The sequence below is a fragment of the Balaenoptera physalus genome (assembly GCF_965194825.1).
Source record: "Balaenoptera physalus genome assembly, chromosome: 16".
Classification (NCBI taxonomy): domain Eukaryota; kingdom Metazoa; phylum Chordata; class Mammalia; order Artiodactyla; family Balaenopteridae; genus Balaenoptera; species Balaenoptera physalus.
The window spans coordinates 51,391,054-51,406,111 of NC_138898.1; the positions used below are offsets into that span (position 1 = coordinate 51,391,054).

General features: G+C 62.5%; 2 protein-coding genes across 4 annotated transcripts; one reads left to right on the forward strand and one right to left on the reverse strand.

The window, feature by feature from the left end:
- Nucleotides 1-680: 680 nt before the first annotated feature.
- RGS11 (regulator of G protein signaling 11) lies at nucleotides 681-10,149 on the reverse strand. Of its 3 annotated transcripts, none has more exons than XM_082431708.1 (17): nucleotides 10,071-10,149; nucleotides 9,600-9,696; nucleotides 9,473-9,523; nucleotides 9,220-9,326; nucleotides 8,538-8,589; nucleotides 8,358-8,416; nucleotides 8,070-8,146; nucleotides 7,822-7,903; nucleotides 6,608-6,676; nucleotides 5,658-5,681; nucleotides 5,515-5,576; nucleotides 5,283-5,396; nucleotides 5,089-5,204; nucleotides 4,909-4,996; nucleotides 4,672-4,810; nucleotides 1,474-1,556; nucleotides 681-1,395 (listed from the first exon to the last, which is right to left on the reverse strand). In XM_082431708.1, exons 1-17 carry the CDS (start codon nucleotides 10,131-10,133, stop codon nucleotides 1,293-1,295), a joined length of 1,386 nt encoding a protein of 461 aa, XP_082287834.1. In that variant the 5' UTR covers nucleotides 10,134-10,149; the 3' UTR covers nucleotides 681-1,292. The 3 variants fall into 3 exon arrangements, with proteins under 3 accessions (XP_082287834.1, XP_082287833.1, XP_082287835.1); XM_082431707.1 differs by having other exon boundaries at nucleotides 5,658-5,687; XM_082431709.1 differs by lacking the exons at nucleotides 5,515-5,576; nucleotides 7,822-7,903 and having other exon boundaries at nucleotides 5,658-5,705.
- Nucleotides 10,150-12,295: 2,146 nt separating this feature from the next.
- Nucleotides 12,296-15,028, forward strand: ARHGDIG (Rho GDP dissociation inhibitor gamma). The gene is made up of 6 exons (XM_082429908.1): nucleotides 12,296-12,674; nucleotides 13,717-13,896; nucleotides 13,973-14,056; nucleotides 14,311-14,387; nucleotides 14,468-14,531; nucleotides 14,627-15,028. Exons 1-6 carry the CDS (start codon nucleotides 12,602-12,604, stop codon nucleotides 14,824-14,826), a joined length of 678 nt encoding a protein of 225 aa, XP_082286034.1. The 5' UTR covers nucleotides 12,296-12,601; the 3' UTR covers nucleotides 14,827-15,028.
- The last annotated feature ends 30 nt before the right edge of the window (nucleotides 15,029-15,058 follow it).

The following is a 15,058-nucleotide window of genomic DNA, read 5'->3' on the forward strand; positions in this document are numbered from 1 at the left end:
TGGAGAACCCTGCAGGAATTTCCTGAAGGCACTTACGTGTGACAAGCCTGCTTCCAGAACCAGGTCTGTTTCTCCTTGCGAAGGCCTGGGAGGCAACAACAAGGCTGAGGTTGAGGGGTTGGATTCCCTGTCCCTGGAGAAGCCACCCGGGCCCAAGGGCCCAGGTCTGGGTCCACAGCGGTGGATGGAGGAGCCGGCTCTGGGCAGGGACCAGCCTTCAGGTTCCAGGACGATGTGCAGGAGTTCGGGGTCTGGGCTGCCCCGGAGACACCCTCACCGGTGCACCCTGGACTTGTAAATAAAGCCCGCACTGTGCTCCCTGTCACTGTGATGTCTTAGGGCACAGCTGACCCTGGAGAGGCTGGGTTCAACACCAGACAGCACCCTGGACTCTGTGCTCACTCTCCCCTGGAGGACTCGGGCATCCGTGTGCCGCCAGAGCACAAGCTCCCCACTGTCTCCCCAAGTCTGCAGCCTGAGCCCAGCCCCAGGCCTACAGACCCCACACAAGGGATCCTCCACCCACTGCCTCTGACACCTGAACTGCCCGTTGTCCTTCACCACCTCCCTCACCAGTGCATGCCTCACCCACATGCCACACGTGCATGCACACCCACCACAAGCACACCCACCACGTGTGCACCCACCACGATTTGGACCACAGCAGGACAGGCTCAGAGTGAGGACCCAAAGGTCTTTTATTTCTGCGCTGGGAGCGGGAGGGTGTGGGCAGCCCTGAGGGAGGGGTGGCGCTGCCCCAGCTGAGCCAGTCTGGCTGCACTCCCAAAGGAGCAGCTGAGTCTCCCGGGGCCCTCGGAGTGGAGACTCCCTGGTGTCTTTCCCCAGAGGCTCTGCCTCCCTGGCTGTGAACCAGGGCTGGCTGTTGGAGGAGCAACGATGCTGGAGCCATCTCTGTCCAACACCGGGGAGAAGCCATGGAGGCGGAGAGGCCACGGCCCAGTGGGAGCAGCACCTCCCCCTGCATTCCCGCGCCCCCTGCTGGCGGCCACCTGACTATGAATGTTGCCCTGGGAGTCACCAGCGGGTGCGCTGCCATCTTGTCTCAGTCCAGGGCACCCCTGCCCTGGGAATCAGCCCCCAGAACAGCCCCGTCTGGGGGAGGGTGTGACAAGGGAAAAGGTGGAAGCCAGAGAGGTCGGTGCCCCCGTAAGGCCAGGCGCTCGGGGCCCGAGGGGACTCCCGCGCCGGGGAGTCTCAGTGGCTGCAAGGACCCTGGGCAAGAGGAGTTGATGAAGGCAAGATGGCCCCCTTCTGCCCCTGCCCAGGCCCACCTAGGCCTCCCCGTCACCACCCAAGGGCTCCCCGGAGGCAGAGGCAGGAAGGAGAGCAGGGCTGGGGCTGGAATGGCGCGGCTTCCGCATGAACGGGAACACCCTGTGGAGAAGAAGGGGCCTGAGCGCAGGGCGCCACCCCCGGCATCCCACCTGCCTCCCTGGGCACCACCTGGCTGACCGTCGCTTGGTCTCCGGGGGCACCACGGCCTCCGCCAGCAGGTCTTTGTACAAGTCTGACTTCAGGAACCTCGGGTAGGAGTCCTGCAACAGACAGCATCCGGGCCTGATCCCTTCCCACTCCTGGTCTCAGCCAGCACTGCCCAGGCTCCTCCAAGGGCGGGGCCCACAGTGGACTGGGCCGGAGCAGCCTCCCCAGACCAGCCCAAACCGGGTCGGACTCAGGGAGACCGGCCCCCAACCACGCAGGAGACCGGTGCCCACACGGGGAGTGAACGTGGCGCCTCCTGCGAGAGGGAACCGGTGTCACTGGTTCTCGCGGACCCACAGAGTGAAGCTGGGCACGTGGAGCGGGACAAAAGCAAGGTCGACAAAAACCACGGGATTCAATAAAGAGGGACAGTAATCTACGAACCCAGGTGCTTATGTTTTAAAAAGAAAAATACACATTTTAAATTGTTAACTTTTGGTGGAGGGGCAGGGGTATAAACAAGATTTAGTTGAATGTACTTTGTAGATTGGATTCTGAAACTGTGTAGATATTTTATGGGATTATAAAATAAATAAGCAACCCCCAATCACTGAAGGGGGACAAGTGAAGCTGGGCGTCCAGCGGGCGACACCACCCTAGCCACACGTAACCAAGCGTCCAAGGGGCGTCTGAGGGGCTGTGGACAAAGGACCGAAAAAACAAACAGTAAACGACTCTCAGTCACTGTGAATGGTAGTGTCGTGCTGCTCAGTTGAGCTACTGAGTGAATCTCGAGAAAAAGCAAGTGAGTGATTAAGCTGGCACCACTGAAAACCCAGATTTTCAGTAGAGGAATGAGGAGAGAGAGAGAGAGGCCAAAGAGGTTAAGGAAACTCTATAATCCTGATTCCGAATTAGAAGTATCAGTATGAACTCCTGGTATGTTTTATTTAAAACACGTATTTCCTGATTCTGTCCACTGAAAGGCCTGGGAACCATGACCACCCCTGGCGCTATGATGGGTCTGATGTGCAGGTCATGGTTTCTGAACACCACCCCCGAGGGAGGGCTGAGGGCCCGAGGAATGGCTGGCTCTAGGTCTGGAGTAGGACGGCCCCTTAGAAAGCTAGGAAGCACCATAGATTTCGGACACGTCACAGGACTCAAGAGCAATCAGCCGGAGAGGGGGACCTCTGCACATCCCTTTAGACAAGGACTGAAAGGGATTGAAACCCATCAAATATGGTCAAAATGTGAATTTACAATGGTATTAAAAGCATCCCAACCTCACTGACTACCCTTGGCAGACACCAGGGGTCCAACTGCTTATTTTGAAAAATGGTAATTAAAAAGGAATCAAGGGACTTCCCTGGTGGTCCAGTGGTAAAGAATCTGCCTTCCAATGCAGGGGACACAAGTTTGATCCCTGGTCAGGGAACTAGGATCCCACATGCAGCAGGGCATCTAAGCCCACGTGCCACAACTCCAGAGCCCATGTGCTCTGGAACCCGAGCGCCACAACTAGAGAAGAGAAAACCCACACGCCACAACTAGAGAGAAGCCCGCGTGCCACAACGAAGACCCGATGCAGCCAAAAAAATTAAGAAAATAAATATATATATATATTTTTTAAGTTTAAATTATTTATTTATTTATTTATTTATGGCTGTGTTGGGTCTTTGTTTCTGTGCGAGGGCTTTCTCTAGTTGTGGCAAGTGGGGACCACTCTTCATCGCGGTGCACGGGCCTCTCACTATCGCGGCCTCTCCCGTTGCGGAGCACAGGCTCCAGACGCGCAGGCTCAGTAATTGTGGCTCACGGGCCCAGTTGCTCTGCGGCATGTGGGATCTTCCCAGACCAGGGCTCGAACCCGTGTCCCCCGCATTAGCAGGCAGACTCCCAACCACTGCGCCACCAGGGAAGCCCGAAAACAAATATTTTTAAAAGATTATGTTTAGGACTTCCCTGGTGGTGCAGTGGTTAAGAATTCACCTGCCAACACAGGGGACACGGGTTCAACCCCTGGTCCAGGAAGATCCCACATGCCGCGGAGCAACTAAGCCCGTGTGCCACAACTACTGAAGCCCGCGCACCTAGAGCCCGTGCTCTGCAACAACAGAAGCCACCACAATGAGAAGCCCGCGCACCGCAACGAAGAGTAGCCCCCGCTTGCCGCAACTAGAGAAAGCCCGCGCACAGCAGCAACAGACCCCAACGCAGCCATAAATAAATAAATAAATAAATAAATAATTATGTTTAAAGGAGGAATCAAGCCTCGGTCCTGCCTTTCCTCTATGATCGGTACCACTGGGCCAGCAACGAGCAGAGAGAGGAGGCGTCAGAACAGGGAGGCAGTGATGGGTTAGAACATCCCATACCCTCATGGAATCATGGATCTGGGCCAGACTGTCAAAGCTGCTTTCGCCACGAAAGAGAGAGCTGGACTGACACCCCTCCTGAGTGGAGAACACATCGGACACCACCTCTGAAGTAACTATTCCCGACCAAACCGAACCAACAACAACAAAACTGAAAACAATCTGATCAAGGAACACAGTGTCCACAGAAGCTGGAGAAAGGAGGACGGATTCTCCCCTGGAGGCTCCAGAAGAAACCAGCCTGCTCTCACCCTGATCTCAGCCCCGAGACCCCATCAGGCTTCACCTCCACAGCACAGAGAATAAGCAGCAGTGGGAAACTAGCCTGAGGTCACGTAGGGAAGGGGACGCAACTGGCCACTCGAGGGCGTTGAGTAAATACTGTTGGTGTTTCCGGTGTGATGCTGGCCTCTGCAGCCACGTTGAAAGGGAAGCGGTGGCCGTGTCCTTTAAGGGAACTTCCTGCAATACCTACAGACAGGAAGTCTGGAAATGGCTTTAAAGTCGGGGGTGGAGTGTGTGGTAGGCCACTGGACAGGATGGACGGTGAGTCCGGATAGGCCCCGAGTTGACAGTTTGTGAAGGTGGGCTGGAGGTACGTGGGGATTCGTCATTTACTTTTTGTTCATATTTGACCTTTTCCACGTTAGAACACTTTACAACCACAGCTGGACAAGCCCTGCAGCCGCCCTGAGCCTCGGTTTGCTGCTCTGGAAAGCGCGGTGTGAGCTGCGGGACTAAGCTGGCAGGAGCCGCGGGGAGCGGGTGCGGACCAGCCTCTGAGCTGTGGCCACTGAAGCCACCTGACACCGGCTTGTGGGGGGAGGGGGGCGGGGGAGGAGGCGCCCACCTTCTTCATCAGCATGTAGATGTGCAGCTGGGCGTCGTCCAGCACATGGCGGTGCGGCCGGCCCAGGCCCACCAGCGTCCGCTCCATTGTCCGGCTGTCGATGTTGACCCAGCGGGCAGCACCGGGGGCCAGGAACTGCCTGGCATGGGAGAGGGGAGCCCCCGTGGGTCTGGGCCATTCGGGCTGGCCGCTGCCCGCCCCCCGCCCCCCGCCCCCCGCCCCCCCCGCGGCACTCACTGGTACACGGCGTCCACCAGGGCGGGGACCTGCGCCTGCCCTCCGTGGCGCAGCTCCTCACAGGCCTCCCAGAAGCTGAGGTTTTCGGCTGGGGGTCCGGGCACCGGGTCAGGCCCACCCAGGCTGGTGGAAACCTGGGGTGGGGGGCTCGAGCAGGGAGCAGGGGAGGGGGCTTCTCACCACTGAACTCTTTCCTGAGAAAGTCCATGAAATGGGCCCGTCCCACGGGGTCTTCCAAGAGTTCCCGGAAGCTGAAGGCCCACTGCTCCACACGGAGCCTTGTGGGCACGGCCGCGCTGGGGGAGGGGCGGGCGGATCAGGAGCACGAGGAAGGCAGGGGCACACCTGCAGCTCCTGGCCCACCCCGGGCTCACCTGGGTGCATTCATGGCCCAGTAGGTATCGTTGTCTGTGACCCAGGGGTTGCTGGGTAGGCACCCCGACATGATGGGGTCGTGCGGCCCACGCTGGCTGCTAAATTTCAGGTACCTGGGGGTGGAGGGTGGTGCCAGGGCCAGTGCAGGGAGTGCTGTGGGGACGAGGGCGCTGGAGGAAGGGTCTGGGCTCTGGGCTGGGGGTCTCCAGCCACCACCCTCATCCCACTCACGCCTCAAGGCAGACGGAGGACTTCACCCGGGTCCTGCCCAGTGCCTTTCGTAAGCACTCGACCTAGGATGGGAGACCTGTGAGGGGGCCGGGGCTGGGAGCCACCAGCCCACGCCTCCCCTCCCTGCTGCCCCCAGGACCTACCTCCCGCCTGTAGAAATCCACGGTCTTGGTCTGGAAGGGGCCGGTGGGCTGCAGTTAGAAGGCAGGTCCCTATACAGACTGACATCCCACCCCTGCCCTGCCCTCCGGAGCCCTGGCCTCTAATGCAGGGGTCTGACTTTCCAGGACGCCTCCTGGGACCTCAAGTCTGGACGTTTCGGGGTGTTCACCAAGCCCTCAGGTGCTCAAAGTTGCCTTGAGTTTCCCCAACTGTCACAATTTCATATTTTCAAATGTACTGAAAGGAGGGGCGGGCAGACAGCACCCTCAGGATGCTTGTGATGCCAACCTTTCCTCTCAGCTATCTTTGCGTGACTTTGATGGAAATCACAAACCTATGACCGTGAACTATGATTTTGAAGTCAGGAAGATGTTTTCTCAGAAAAGTACTAGATAACTCTGCTCTATGTTCTGGGTGTCGTGGGATCTGACCGAGGGCTCTGCTGCTACAAAGTTCGGACATGTGTCCTCGTCCAATTCCATCCAGTTTGGAGGCTTTGGAGGCACATGGTTCATTCCGCCCTGGTCGCTTGGGCCCGTAGCCCTGCTCGCCACCCCTCCAAGTCCCCACAGACCCTGATGCTGCCCTGGCCTGGGGGAAGAGACCCCCTCCCCCCATAGGGTCTACTGTACTTACTTGCACCCAGGGCAGCAGGTGGGAGGTGAGAGAGAGCGAGAGTTAGCAGGGGGCTGGGAGTCGGGGCAGTGAGCCGGGGAGCAAAGCAGGAGACTTGGAGTGACTGAATCATGGGACATTTGGATGGACAAGTGGACAGGTGGGTGGGCAGCCCCCAAGCAGTCCCCTAGTGGTGGAGTGGGGGGGTAAAGTGGCGGAGGGGGTGGAGGGGTTAAGGGAGGTGGGGGCACATGGAGCGGAGGGCACTGTGCAGGGGTGGGGAGTGGGCTGGGGGGTGTGCACGCAGGGTCCTCACCATCTGCACTCGCCCAGCAGTGCAGGAACCCCGCTGTGGACCTTGCTCCAGCACGCTGGGGACCCCGGGCTGCAGAGGGGGGATGAGATGAAGCGGGGGCACAGCTCAGGCAGGCTGCTGAGACCCTCCTAACCCCATACACTGAAGCTCTGCGCCCATGTCAGGCCCTAATGTGGAAACATGCTCAGGGGAACTCGGGACCTGTATGCTCTCTGCCCATCCCCACCCCAGGGCACCCTCCCTGTCTAGCCCACCCTGGTCCCCTCTCCAGCCCCTCACCCAGCTCCTGGCTCCTAAAGCAAAGTCTGTGACCTGCCCCCAAGCCCCCCATTCTTCCTCGCCTCAGCCAAGCTCACCTCTGAGCTCCTGGCTGCTCAGGCCAGAACCCCAGCCCTACCTGAGACAACCCCTCTGGCCGCACCTCGTCCTGACCACCCCGCCCCCAGACACACATGCCTCACCGGAGGCCACGGGCGCCATTACTGGTGCCTCCACAGGACCACCGCCGGCCCTCAGCCCACTGCTCAGCCTTGGCCACGCCCACTCCACCCTCAACGCCGGAGACCCCGTGACCCTCAGGTGGAAGATTAAGGGTCATTTTCCCAGAGACACCACCCACACCTGATGAGGTAATCAGGCCCATGGGTGCCTCTCTTTTTTTTTTTCATGGGTTTTTTTCCCCCGGAGCTTCTATTCATCTGCTGTGACTGCCCCTCACAGCACACATCTGTGTCTGCTGGTCTCTCCACTGCCCCACACAGTAGGGGGACCTCAACCCACCTGCCAGGCCCACGGATCTGGGTAAGGCCTGACCCCAGGCTAGCACCTCAGAAGCTCTTGGCCTGTGACCTCAGTCCCTCATGCTGCAGCTAAGCCCGCCCTCACTCACCTCCCCCCACCCCAAGGGCCTTCAGGTGTCCTCACTCGCCACCCCCGCCCAGGGCCTTCAGGTGCCCACATTCTGCTTCCTTAGACCCAGAGAGAAGCTGCTGTGTCCTAGTCTGTGGGTGGCGGCAGCTCAGGCCTGGCCTTGTGACCTCTGGGTTCTCATGAACCACAGAAAAAGAACTTCCTGTCACCTGACAGGATCCCTAAAAGCATGTCCTTCCCAGGGGTCAGAAAGCAGGTCCTCCTCAGCAAGCACCTGAGGAGGCACACTGACCGATGGCAGGACTCCGCTGCTGTCCAAGGACCACCCCCCACAAGGGGCTCACCGGGGGCCTGTTCACCAGCCAGTACGTCTGCTCCTGGCATGCGATGACCAGCCTGTCCCCCTTCCTGCGCTGCTTAGCTGCCCTGGGGGGGGGGTAGGCAGAGCTGGGGGGACACTGTGCCCACCACCTCACCCCCCACTTCAGGCCGAGGCCTGGGCAGGCAGCCAAGCCTGGGTGCGCTGTTTCTGGTCCCAGGGCTGCCATTGCCCGGGCAGGGGGCGTGCGGGGCATGCAGGGCGTGGCCTCACCGCAGCTGCTCTCTCGCCTGCATCACTACCAGGTCCCACGTGTGGCTGATCTTCCTGTGCAGCTGGTCATAGTGCTCCTGCGGAGTGTTGAGGTCTCCAGTGGGAAACTCTCTCCGGTGCCCAGCTCTGGGGTGTGGACCCCCCACCTCCCCTCTGAGACCACCTAGGGTGTTTGTGCTTGTGTATCCACATCACTCTGGGGCCTGGGCTGTGTGCTCTAGGGCCACAAGTAGGGACTGGGTTCCTCTGGCTGGATTCAGCCTGGGAGGGGTGGCAAGGGTGTCCCACCTTTTCGTGGTCAACCAGGCCCCCCCGCTTTCGGATGTTCTTCTTGGCCAGGTAGATGGCTGGAAGGACAGGGCACAGGCTGCAGAGGAGCAACGTCAGCTCCCCCTCCCCTGTGGCATCACACCTGCAGCCACCAGTCCTGGGAGTTTGTCCCCGGCTAGCCCAACCCTCCTCACTCACCGTAGTCCAGCTCAGCGGCTGGCCACAGGGTGCTCATCCAGAAATAGGGCGTCTGGTGCAGTGCAAGGACAAAGGTATCTGTGACCTTCCGGGCCTTCCCCTCCCCAAGAGTCGTCCCCACCCTCTCAGCTCCCTTGGGAGGAGACTGGGCTGGCTGGGGGGTATCTTCCCACTGCCCCAAGGCTCAGCTGACCATCCACCATTCCCTCCACCTGGACCGAGCTGCACTTGGTTCACTGACTCTGGGCACCCTGCCCAGGCCCAGGAGGTAGTTGCAGTGCTGGGGGGTCGGGGACTGAGGGCAGGCCCTGCCGGGGTCCCTGGTGTGGCCAGGGAGGGCAGGAGGGGGGCTCCATCATGATTGAGGACGCACACTGAGGTGCAGGGATCCTGTCCTTAGGCCCCTTCTTCAGGGCTGCGGCCTAAGGACCCTGGCTAAGCTGGTGGAGTCCTCTGCAGGTACTACCCCTTATGGGGCCCTGCTAAAGGTCCCTCCCCTTAACTTGGCCTTTCCGTCACAGGGACGCTTCCAGTCCAGGCCTTTTGGGGAGGGGGCAGTGGACCAGGAGATCTGTGGTGACATCACAGGTCCTGCTCCTGCCCCAGCCCCACCCCTTCCAGGAGTCCCCGCCAAGGGGCTGCCTGGTGGGATGGGTCCTACCTGCTCCCAGTTGAGCCTGACCTGGAACCTATAGGGCGTTTCATCCAGCCGGAGCTCGAGGTGGCAGGGGTCTCGCAGTGGGTATAGGTAGCCATGCCGCACTAGGAGGGTGCCCAGGTGCAGGGCCTCTGGGGAGCAAGGTGGTGAATTCTTAGTGGGGAGAGCCGAGCCGGGTCCCCCAGCACAGTGGGCTTGGCCCCAGCCCTCGGCCATCAGCACAGCGACCCCAGGGCCGGGTATGGGGCGCAGGAAGAGCAGCGGGCTGACCCCTTACCCTCCTCTGTGATGCAGTACTTCTGGATCAACCACTCCATGACGTCGTTGCCTGCATAGCAGAGACTGGGGTAGGGGGAGGCCGAGGCAGGGCCGGCACCCCCATCCCCGCCCCTGCAGCACCTCACCAGTCACTGCGTGTGGAATGACGGTGACGAGCAGGCGCTGGCTCCGCATCTTCACGCCCTGGTCGGGGTCCTGCATACTCACGACCATCCGCTCCATCTGGGCAAAGGAGGTTGAGGGCCTGTGGTGGCCTCCTCCCCCACCCCCAGATCCAGATGCCCCCGAACAGCCCGGGATGCGCCGGATCAGTGTGCTTGAAGGAGATTAACGCTCACTGATGGTGGGATTTCAGGCCGTGGCTGACCGAGGAGGCGAGGGGGGGCGCGAGCGAGCGGCGACCCCAACCCCGGGGTCTCCGCCGCCCCACCCCGCTCACACAGTGCCATCGCCCCAGACCCGCGTCCACACTCGCGCGCTCGCGTAGTGTCCACACTCGCGTGCACACGCACTCACTCCTCTCCTGCCCCTCCCGGCCTCGCGTGTCGGGAAATCTGGGGTGGGGGATGGGGGGCGGGCGGGACCCCGGCACCCACCTTGCTCAGATGCGGCCTCTGCGCGCGGCGGTGCCCGCCGTGGGGCGCGGGGCCGGCGGCCATGGCTGAAGCAGGCCCAGCGGGGCGAGGGTGTCCGGCCGCCCCGCCCCGCCCCTCCCCTCCCCTCCCCTCCCGGGCCGCCGCCCCGCCCGCGAGTTAACCCTCCGCAGCCGCGGGGTCTGGGGTCTGGGGACGCGCGTTCGACCATCCACCTCGAGCAGGCTCCCTCACGTCACGAGAAGCCGAGGCCCGTGCCCGCGGGAGCTTGCCTGGAGCTTCGAGAGGGGGCTTGGACCCACCCGGACAGCGTGGGGGGGAATCAGCCTCCACTGGGACGGCGGTGGGGGAGGCTCAGAGGTGGGGTGGGAACTCAGGGAAAGGATGGGGACTCAGAAAAGGAGAGAGGGGACTTGTGGGGAAGGAGGGCTGGGGTGGAGGACAACTGTTTAGGGTCACTGTAACCCCTCCCCCATACCCACCTCCTGTGTGGCGCCCCAGGATATGGGCGACCAGCGCTGCAGGGGTTGTAAGGTCTGGGTGAGGGGTCGAACTGCCCTAGGAGTGTGTCCCTGCAACTGTGACACTGTCCCTGACGCATGCAGGTGCTACCGGGCTGGTATGACACCGTGTGGCTGCGTAAGTGTGCTGGGCGGGGGCCCTTGAGGCCTGGGGGAATACGGCAGGCAGCTCACTTCCTCTCTGCTGCACTGATGATGCCTGGGGCACCAGTTGGGGAACAGACAGAGACCCCACCCGGGTTACCCCGAAACTGTGGGAGACTGTGGGAAGGGGCTTTACCGGGAGAGAAGATCTCAACACCTGCCCCCCAAGATTCGTGGGCAGCCTCTGGGCTCAGGGCCCAGCCTGGCCGTTTCTCTCCCTCCTCCAACAGCTTGGCCACCCACACCCCTTTTGTTGGGGCCATTTTAAAGTGGTGCAAACAGGTCTATTTCTGATTTTTAGGTGCTCTGGGCAGGGCAGGATGTCGGGCAGAGCCTCCGACATGGCCATCTGAACCCATTTCCACTGCAGGCAAAGCCGTGTCCAGGCTGAGCTGGGGCAGGGGTACTGGAGGGGGGTTCTACCCTTCCCGGGTGCCATTCTCCCTTACATGCCAGTGAAATTCTCTCACCCAGCCCCACCCACACAGGTGGGGTCAGGCTGGCCCCAGGCCTGGCTGTCCTCTCTGCATGGATGGGCTTCCAGAGAGGCTGAAGGCCCCCAGAGGCCAGAGTTGTCCCCAGCCTGGGGACAAGTGGCTTCCCTGACCACCCCAGGGAAGGGGCAGTAGGATGTGACCCTAGAAGGGCTGGGCTCCGGCTGGGGAGATCCTGCCTTGGAAAGACCGTGGGCAGGTGCAGCTCCAAGGGGGCAGTCCCCACCCTAGCCCACGTGCCTCCCGCACCCACGGCCTGCTGGCCTCCTTCTCAGATGGGGAGGGGGCTCCTTTGGGCCAGGGCAGATCTGATCCCTGGGTGTCCTCAGAAATGGGGGGCGGAGGGGTGTAAGGAAGCAGGGGGACTCTAGCTGGTGTTCTGCCTCCCCCTCCACTTTGACCCAGCTGTCCCCAGCCTCAGGTCCAGCTCACCCCTGCCCCTGCCCTGCTGACCCCCATCTACCTGTCACAAGGTCTGTTTAGGCATCAAGACCGGAGGCCCCTTCTGTGCGCCCCTCTCAGCACTCCACCACCCTTTTCTGTTTCAGATCAGTGTCCTTTTCTCCCCAAGGACGGGGGCCTCTGAGCACAGAGCATACAAAGACCCCTCCACCCGCTGCCACGCTCACACAGCCCAGTCAATAAACACCGGAATAATGGCTGTGTCTCCAGACTGCACCTCACTGTGTGTGGGGACCCCGGCCCCTGTGTGTGTGGACACTGGCCCCTCCGTGCTGATGCCTGTGAACCTCTGGGGTGCGGGGCCAGGAGGCTGTGCAGACACACACAACATCCCCCACCCCCCAAGGCTGGGCAGACTCCAGGAGTCCCCTCTGCCCAGACATAAATAAGCTCCAGCGGGGGTGGGAGTAGGGGGAGGGTGGGGGGCTGTCGGGCCCCAGGTGCGGCCTGCACTGCCTGCAGGTAACGAGAGCCTGGGGACTTGGGGGAGGGGACGCACCTGCTCCACTCGCGCCCCCAGCCCCACCAGCCCCGCCCAGAGGGCTTCCCCGCAGACTCCCCAGACTCTGGGCGGCGCCGTGGGGTGGGGCAGCCCTGATGGCCAGAGCCGGGTGCAGGCGGGGCGGGATGCTGGGACCGTGACCGCGGCGGCTGTGCGGGGTCCGAGTGCGCCCGCGGCGGGGACGACCGGGTGCCGGCGCCAAGCGGGCGACACGCGCGTCTCTGCGGGGCTGCGCGGGGTCCGCGGAGCGGCTGGGGGCGCGCGGCGCGGGCGCGGCGCTGGGCGCGGGGGGCGCTCCCGGCCGGGATGAGCTCACCGCAGTCGCGCCGGGGCTGAGCGCCGAGCCGGGCGGCGGCGGGGCGGGCGGCGGCTCCTCGGCGGCTCGGCGGCGGGGCCGGGCCGCGGGCCACCATGCTGGGCCTGGACGCGTGTGAGCTGGGGGCGCAGCTGCTGGAGCTGCTCCGGCTGGCGCTGTGCGCCCGAGGTGAGCGGGCCTGGCTAGGGCCAGGGCGGCCACGTGGGCGGGGGGCTCAGCCCGGGGCGGGGCGGCTTCTCCCCCGCGGAAACTTTGGGGGCGCTCGTGGGGACCTCGCGGCGGGGGTGGGGGGCTTCGTCCAGGCCACTCATGGGGCAAGGGGTCAAGAGTGGGCGGGTCTGTGAAGCCAGGGTGGCAGGGGGACCCTCTCCCCGTGGGAGCCTGCCCCTGAGGGCCCATCTCCCTTGGGTGGGGCTGGGGCTCCTTCAGGGAGGGTGTGGATCCCGGGAAAGACTGGAGCGCAGTGGGCAGGGACTCGGAAAGACCCTGCCCCAAGGCACCATGGGAGCTTCTCCTAGGACTGTGGGAAGGGCTCAGAAAGACCCCTGCGTTAAGGCGCCAGGGGAAGGGGCCTAGCTGACTGGGTCTGGAGGCACCTGGGGAGGTGGCCTCAGAGCATAAGCTGAGGGGTTTAGAGACAACCACCCCTACCCTTCAGGAGCATTATGGGGAGGAACTCCCAAGACTGTGGGGAGGCATTCAGGGAACGCAGTCCCTGAGCAGGGTGGTGGGGACCCTGAGAGGTGTCCGAGAGCCTTATGGGACTATGGGAAGAGGCCTAGGGCACTGGGGACCCTGGAGAGCAGCGAAAAGGCAGAGCCTCTGCTCTAGAGAAGACCTCAGTAGTCACCACTCCGTAGTGGTGGACCCTATCCGTTGGGGCTGTTCCCCATTTGGGATCTTCCTTCCCCCTACAGTCAGGGAGGGGCCTGGGATGAATGGCTGGGCCAGGAGGATGCAGCTGGAGCCTCCAGGGATCACCTGCCTCCATCTCTTGGGAGCCTTCTCCACTCCCCAGGCCCTTCCCGAAGAGTCTGGGTTTGGGCGCTGCTCTGCATCTTCTCGGCCCACCCCTCTCCCAGAGCCCTCACCGGACTCCTGTTAAGTTCCTTCCTTTGGGCAGTGGGAGGTCCAGCTGGCCAGAGGGCAGGCTCCAGCAAATGCCAGGTCAGCTGGCAGCAGCTGCTCACACACCCTCCCCAACCCCCAGTCCTCCTGACTGACAAGGAGAAGGGGCAGCTGCCGCCAGATGAGGTGCTGGATGAGGCCGTGCCAGAGTACCGGGCCCCGGGGAGGAAGAGCCTCCTGGAGATCCAGCAGCTGGACCCGGACGACGAGAGCCTGGTCAAGTACAAGCGGGTGCTGCTGGGGCCTGAGCCGCCTGTCGTGGGTATGCCCACGCCCTGGGCTGGTGGGGGAGGGTGGGTTAGGGTTAGGGCACCTGTACACTTCTGGTTTCTCTTCAGACCCAAGCCTGCCCAACGTGCAGGTGACCAGCCTGACACTGATGTCTGAGCAGGCCCCAGGGCCCATCACCATGGACCTCACAGGTAACTCCCAGGATGCCTGGTGCGACCCTGAGCCCCAGGTAGGGACCTCACAGGTAACCCCCTCCGCAAAATACAAACTGATCTTTGGGGTAGAGACCTGGGCTCGTTGCCATGGACCTCTTAGGACCCCCCCCCCATGCCCAATTCCAAGTACTCAGACCTAGACCTCACAGGTACGGGCCCCCCATGGGGGCTCCTGGGGCAGGGTCTCAGCCATCACAGGAGTTCACACTTAGCTGCACTTTCCCTAACAGGGGAGTTGGCTGCGCTGAAAAACCAGGTGTTTGTCCTGAAGGAGGGTGTTGATTACAAAGTGAAGATTACCTTCAAGGTGAGGGAGCTGTCACGGGGGACACCAGCCAGCCACAGGTCCAGCCCCCCAGGTTCCCCCTAACACCCTCTGTCCCTCAGGTCAATAAGGAGATCGTCAGTGGCCTCAAGTGTCTGCATCACACCTACCGCCAGGGCCTGCGAGGTGAGGGCCGCGTGGAGGGGGCAGCCCAGGGGGAAGGCTCGGGGTGGGGGCCAGTGGGGCAGAGGGCAGCCCCTGACGCCCTCACCCTCCCCCAGTGGACAAAGCCGTCTACATGGTGGGCAGCTATGGTCCGAGTGCCCAGGAGTACGAGTTTGTGACTCCGTTGGAGGAGGCGCCCCGGGGCGTGCTGGTGCGGGGTGCCTACGTGGTCACGTCCTTCTTCACCGATGACGACAGGACCCCCCACCTGTCCTGGGAGTGGGGCCTCCACATCTGCCAGGACTGGGAGAGCTGAGCGCCCCCTGCCCCAGGGCTGTGTTCCCACTTGCAGTCCTGGTCTCCCCCACCTCTGTCAGTCGCTGCAAGGGACCCCTGACCATTCCCCGGCCCCCTCAGTGGCCAGACCCCCCTGCCCTCTGTCCTGTCCCGGGATGCCCCCTCCCCAGGCCTGGCACTGTGCCCTGAACAGTCCTATTAAACGTTGCTCTGTCTCGGTGCCCTCGGTGTCGCCTGTCTGCCTCCCCGCC

Excerpts from the sequence above, each read along its gene's own strand:
- RGS11 (XM_082431707.1), bottom strand. The coding sequence starts at position 10,133 with ATGGCCGCCGGCCCCGCGCCCCACGGCGGGCACCGCCGCGCGCAGAGG. Across the intron at positions 8,147-8,357 it reads GCCTGGTTGACCACGAAAAG|GAGCACTATGACCAGCTGCA; the intron begins GTGGGACACCCT and ends AACACTCCGCAG. Across the intron at positions 5,688-6,607 it reads CTGCTGGGCGAGTGCAGATG|ACCAAGACCGTGGATTTCTA; the intron begins GTGAGGACCCTG and ends GGCCCCTTCCAG.
- ARHGDIG (XM_082429908.1), top strand. The coding sequence starts at position 12,602 with ATGCTGGGCCTGGACGCGTGTGAGCTGGGGGCGCAGCTGCTGGAGCTG. Across the intron at positions 14,388-14,467 it reads AAGTGAAGATTACCTTCAAG|GTCAATAAGGAGATCGTCAG; the intron begins GTGAGGGAGCTG and ends TCTGTCCCTCAG. Across the intron at positions 14,532-14,626 it reads CTACCGCCAGGGCCTGCGAG|TGGACAAAGCCGTCTACATG; the intron begins GTGAGGGCCGCG and ends ACCCTCCCCCAG.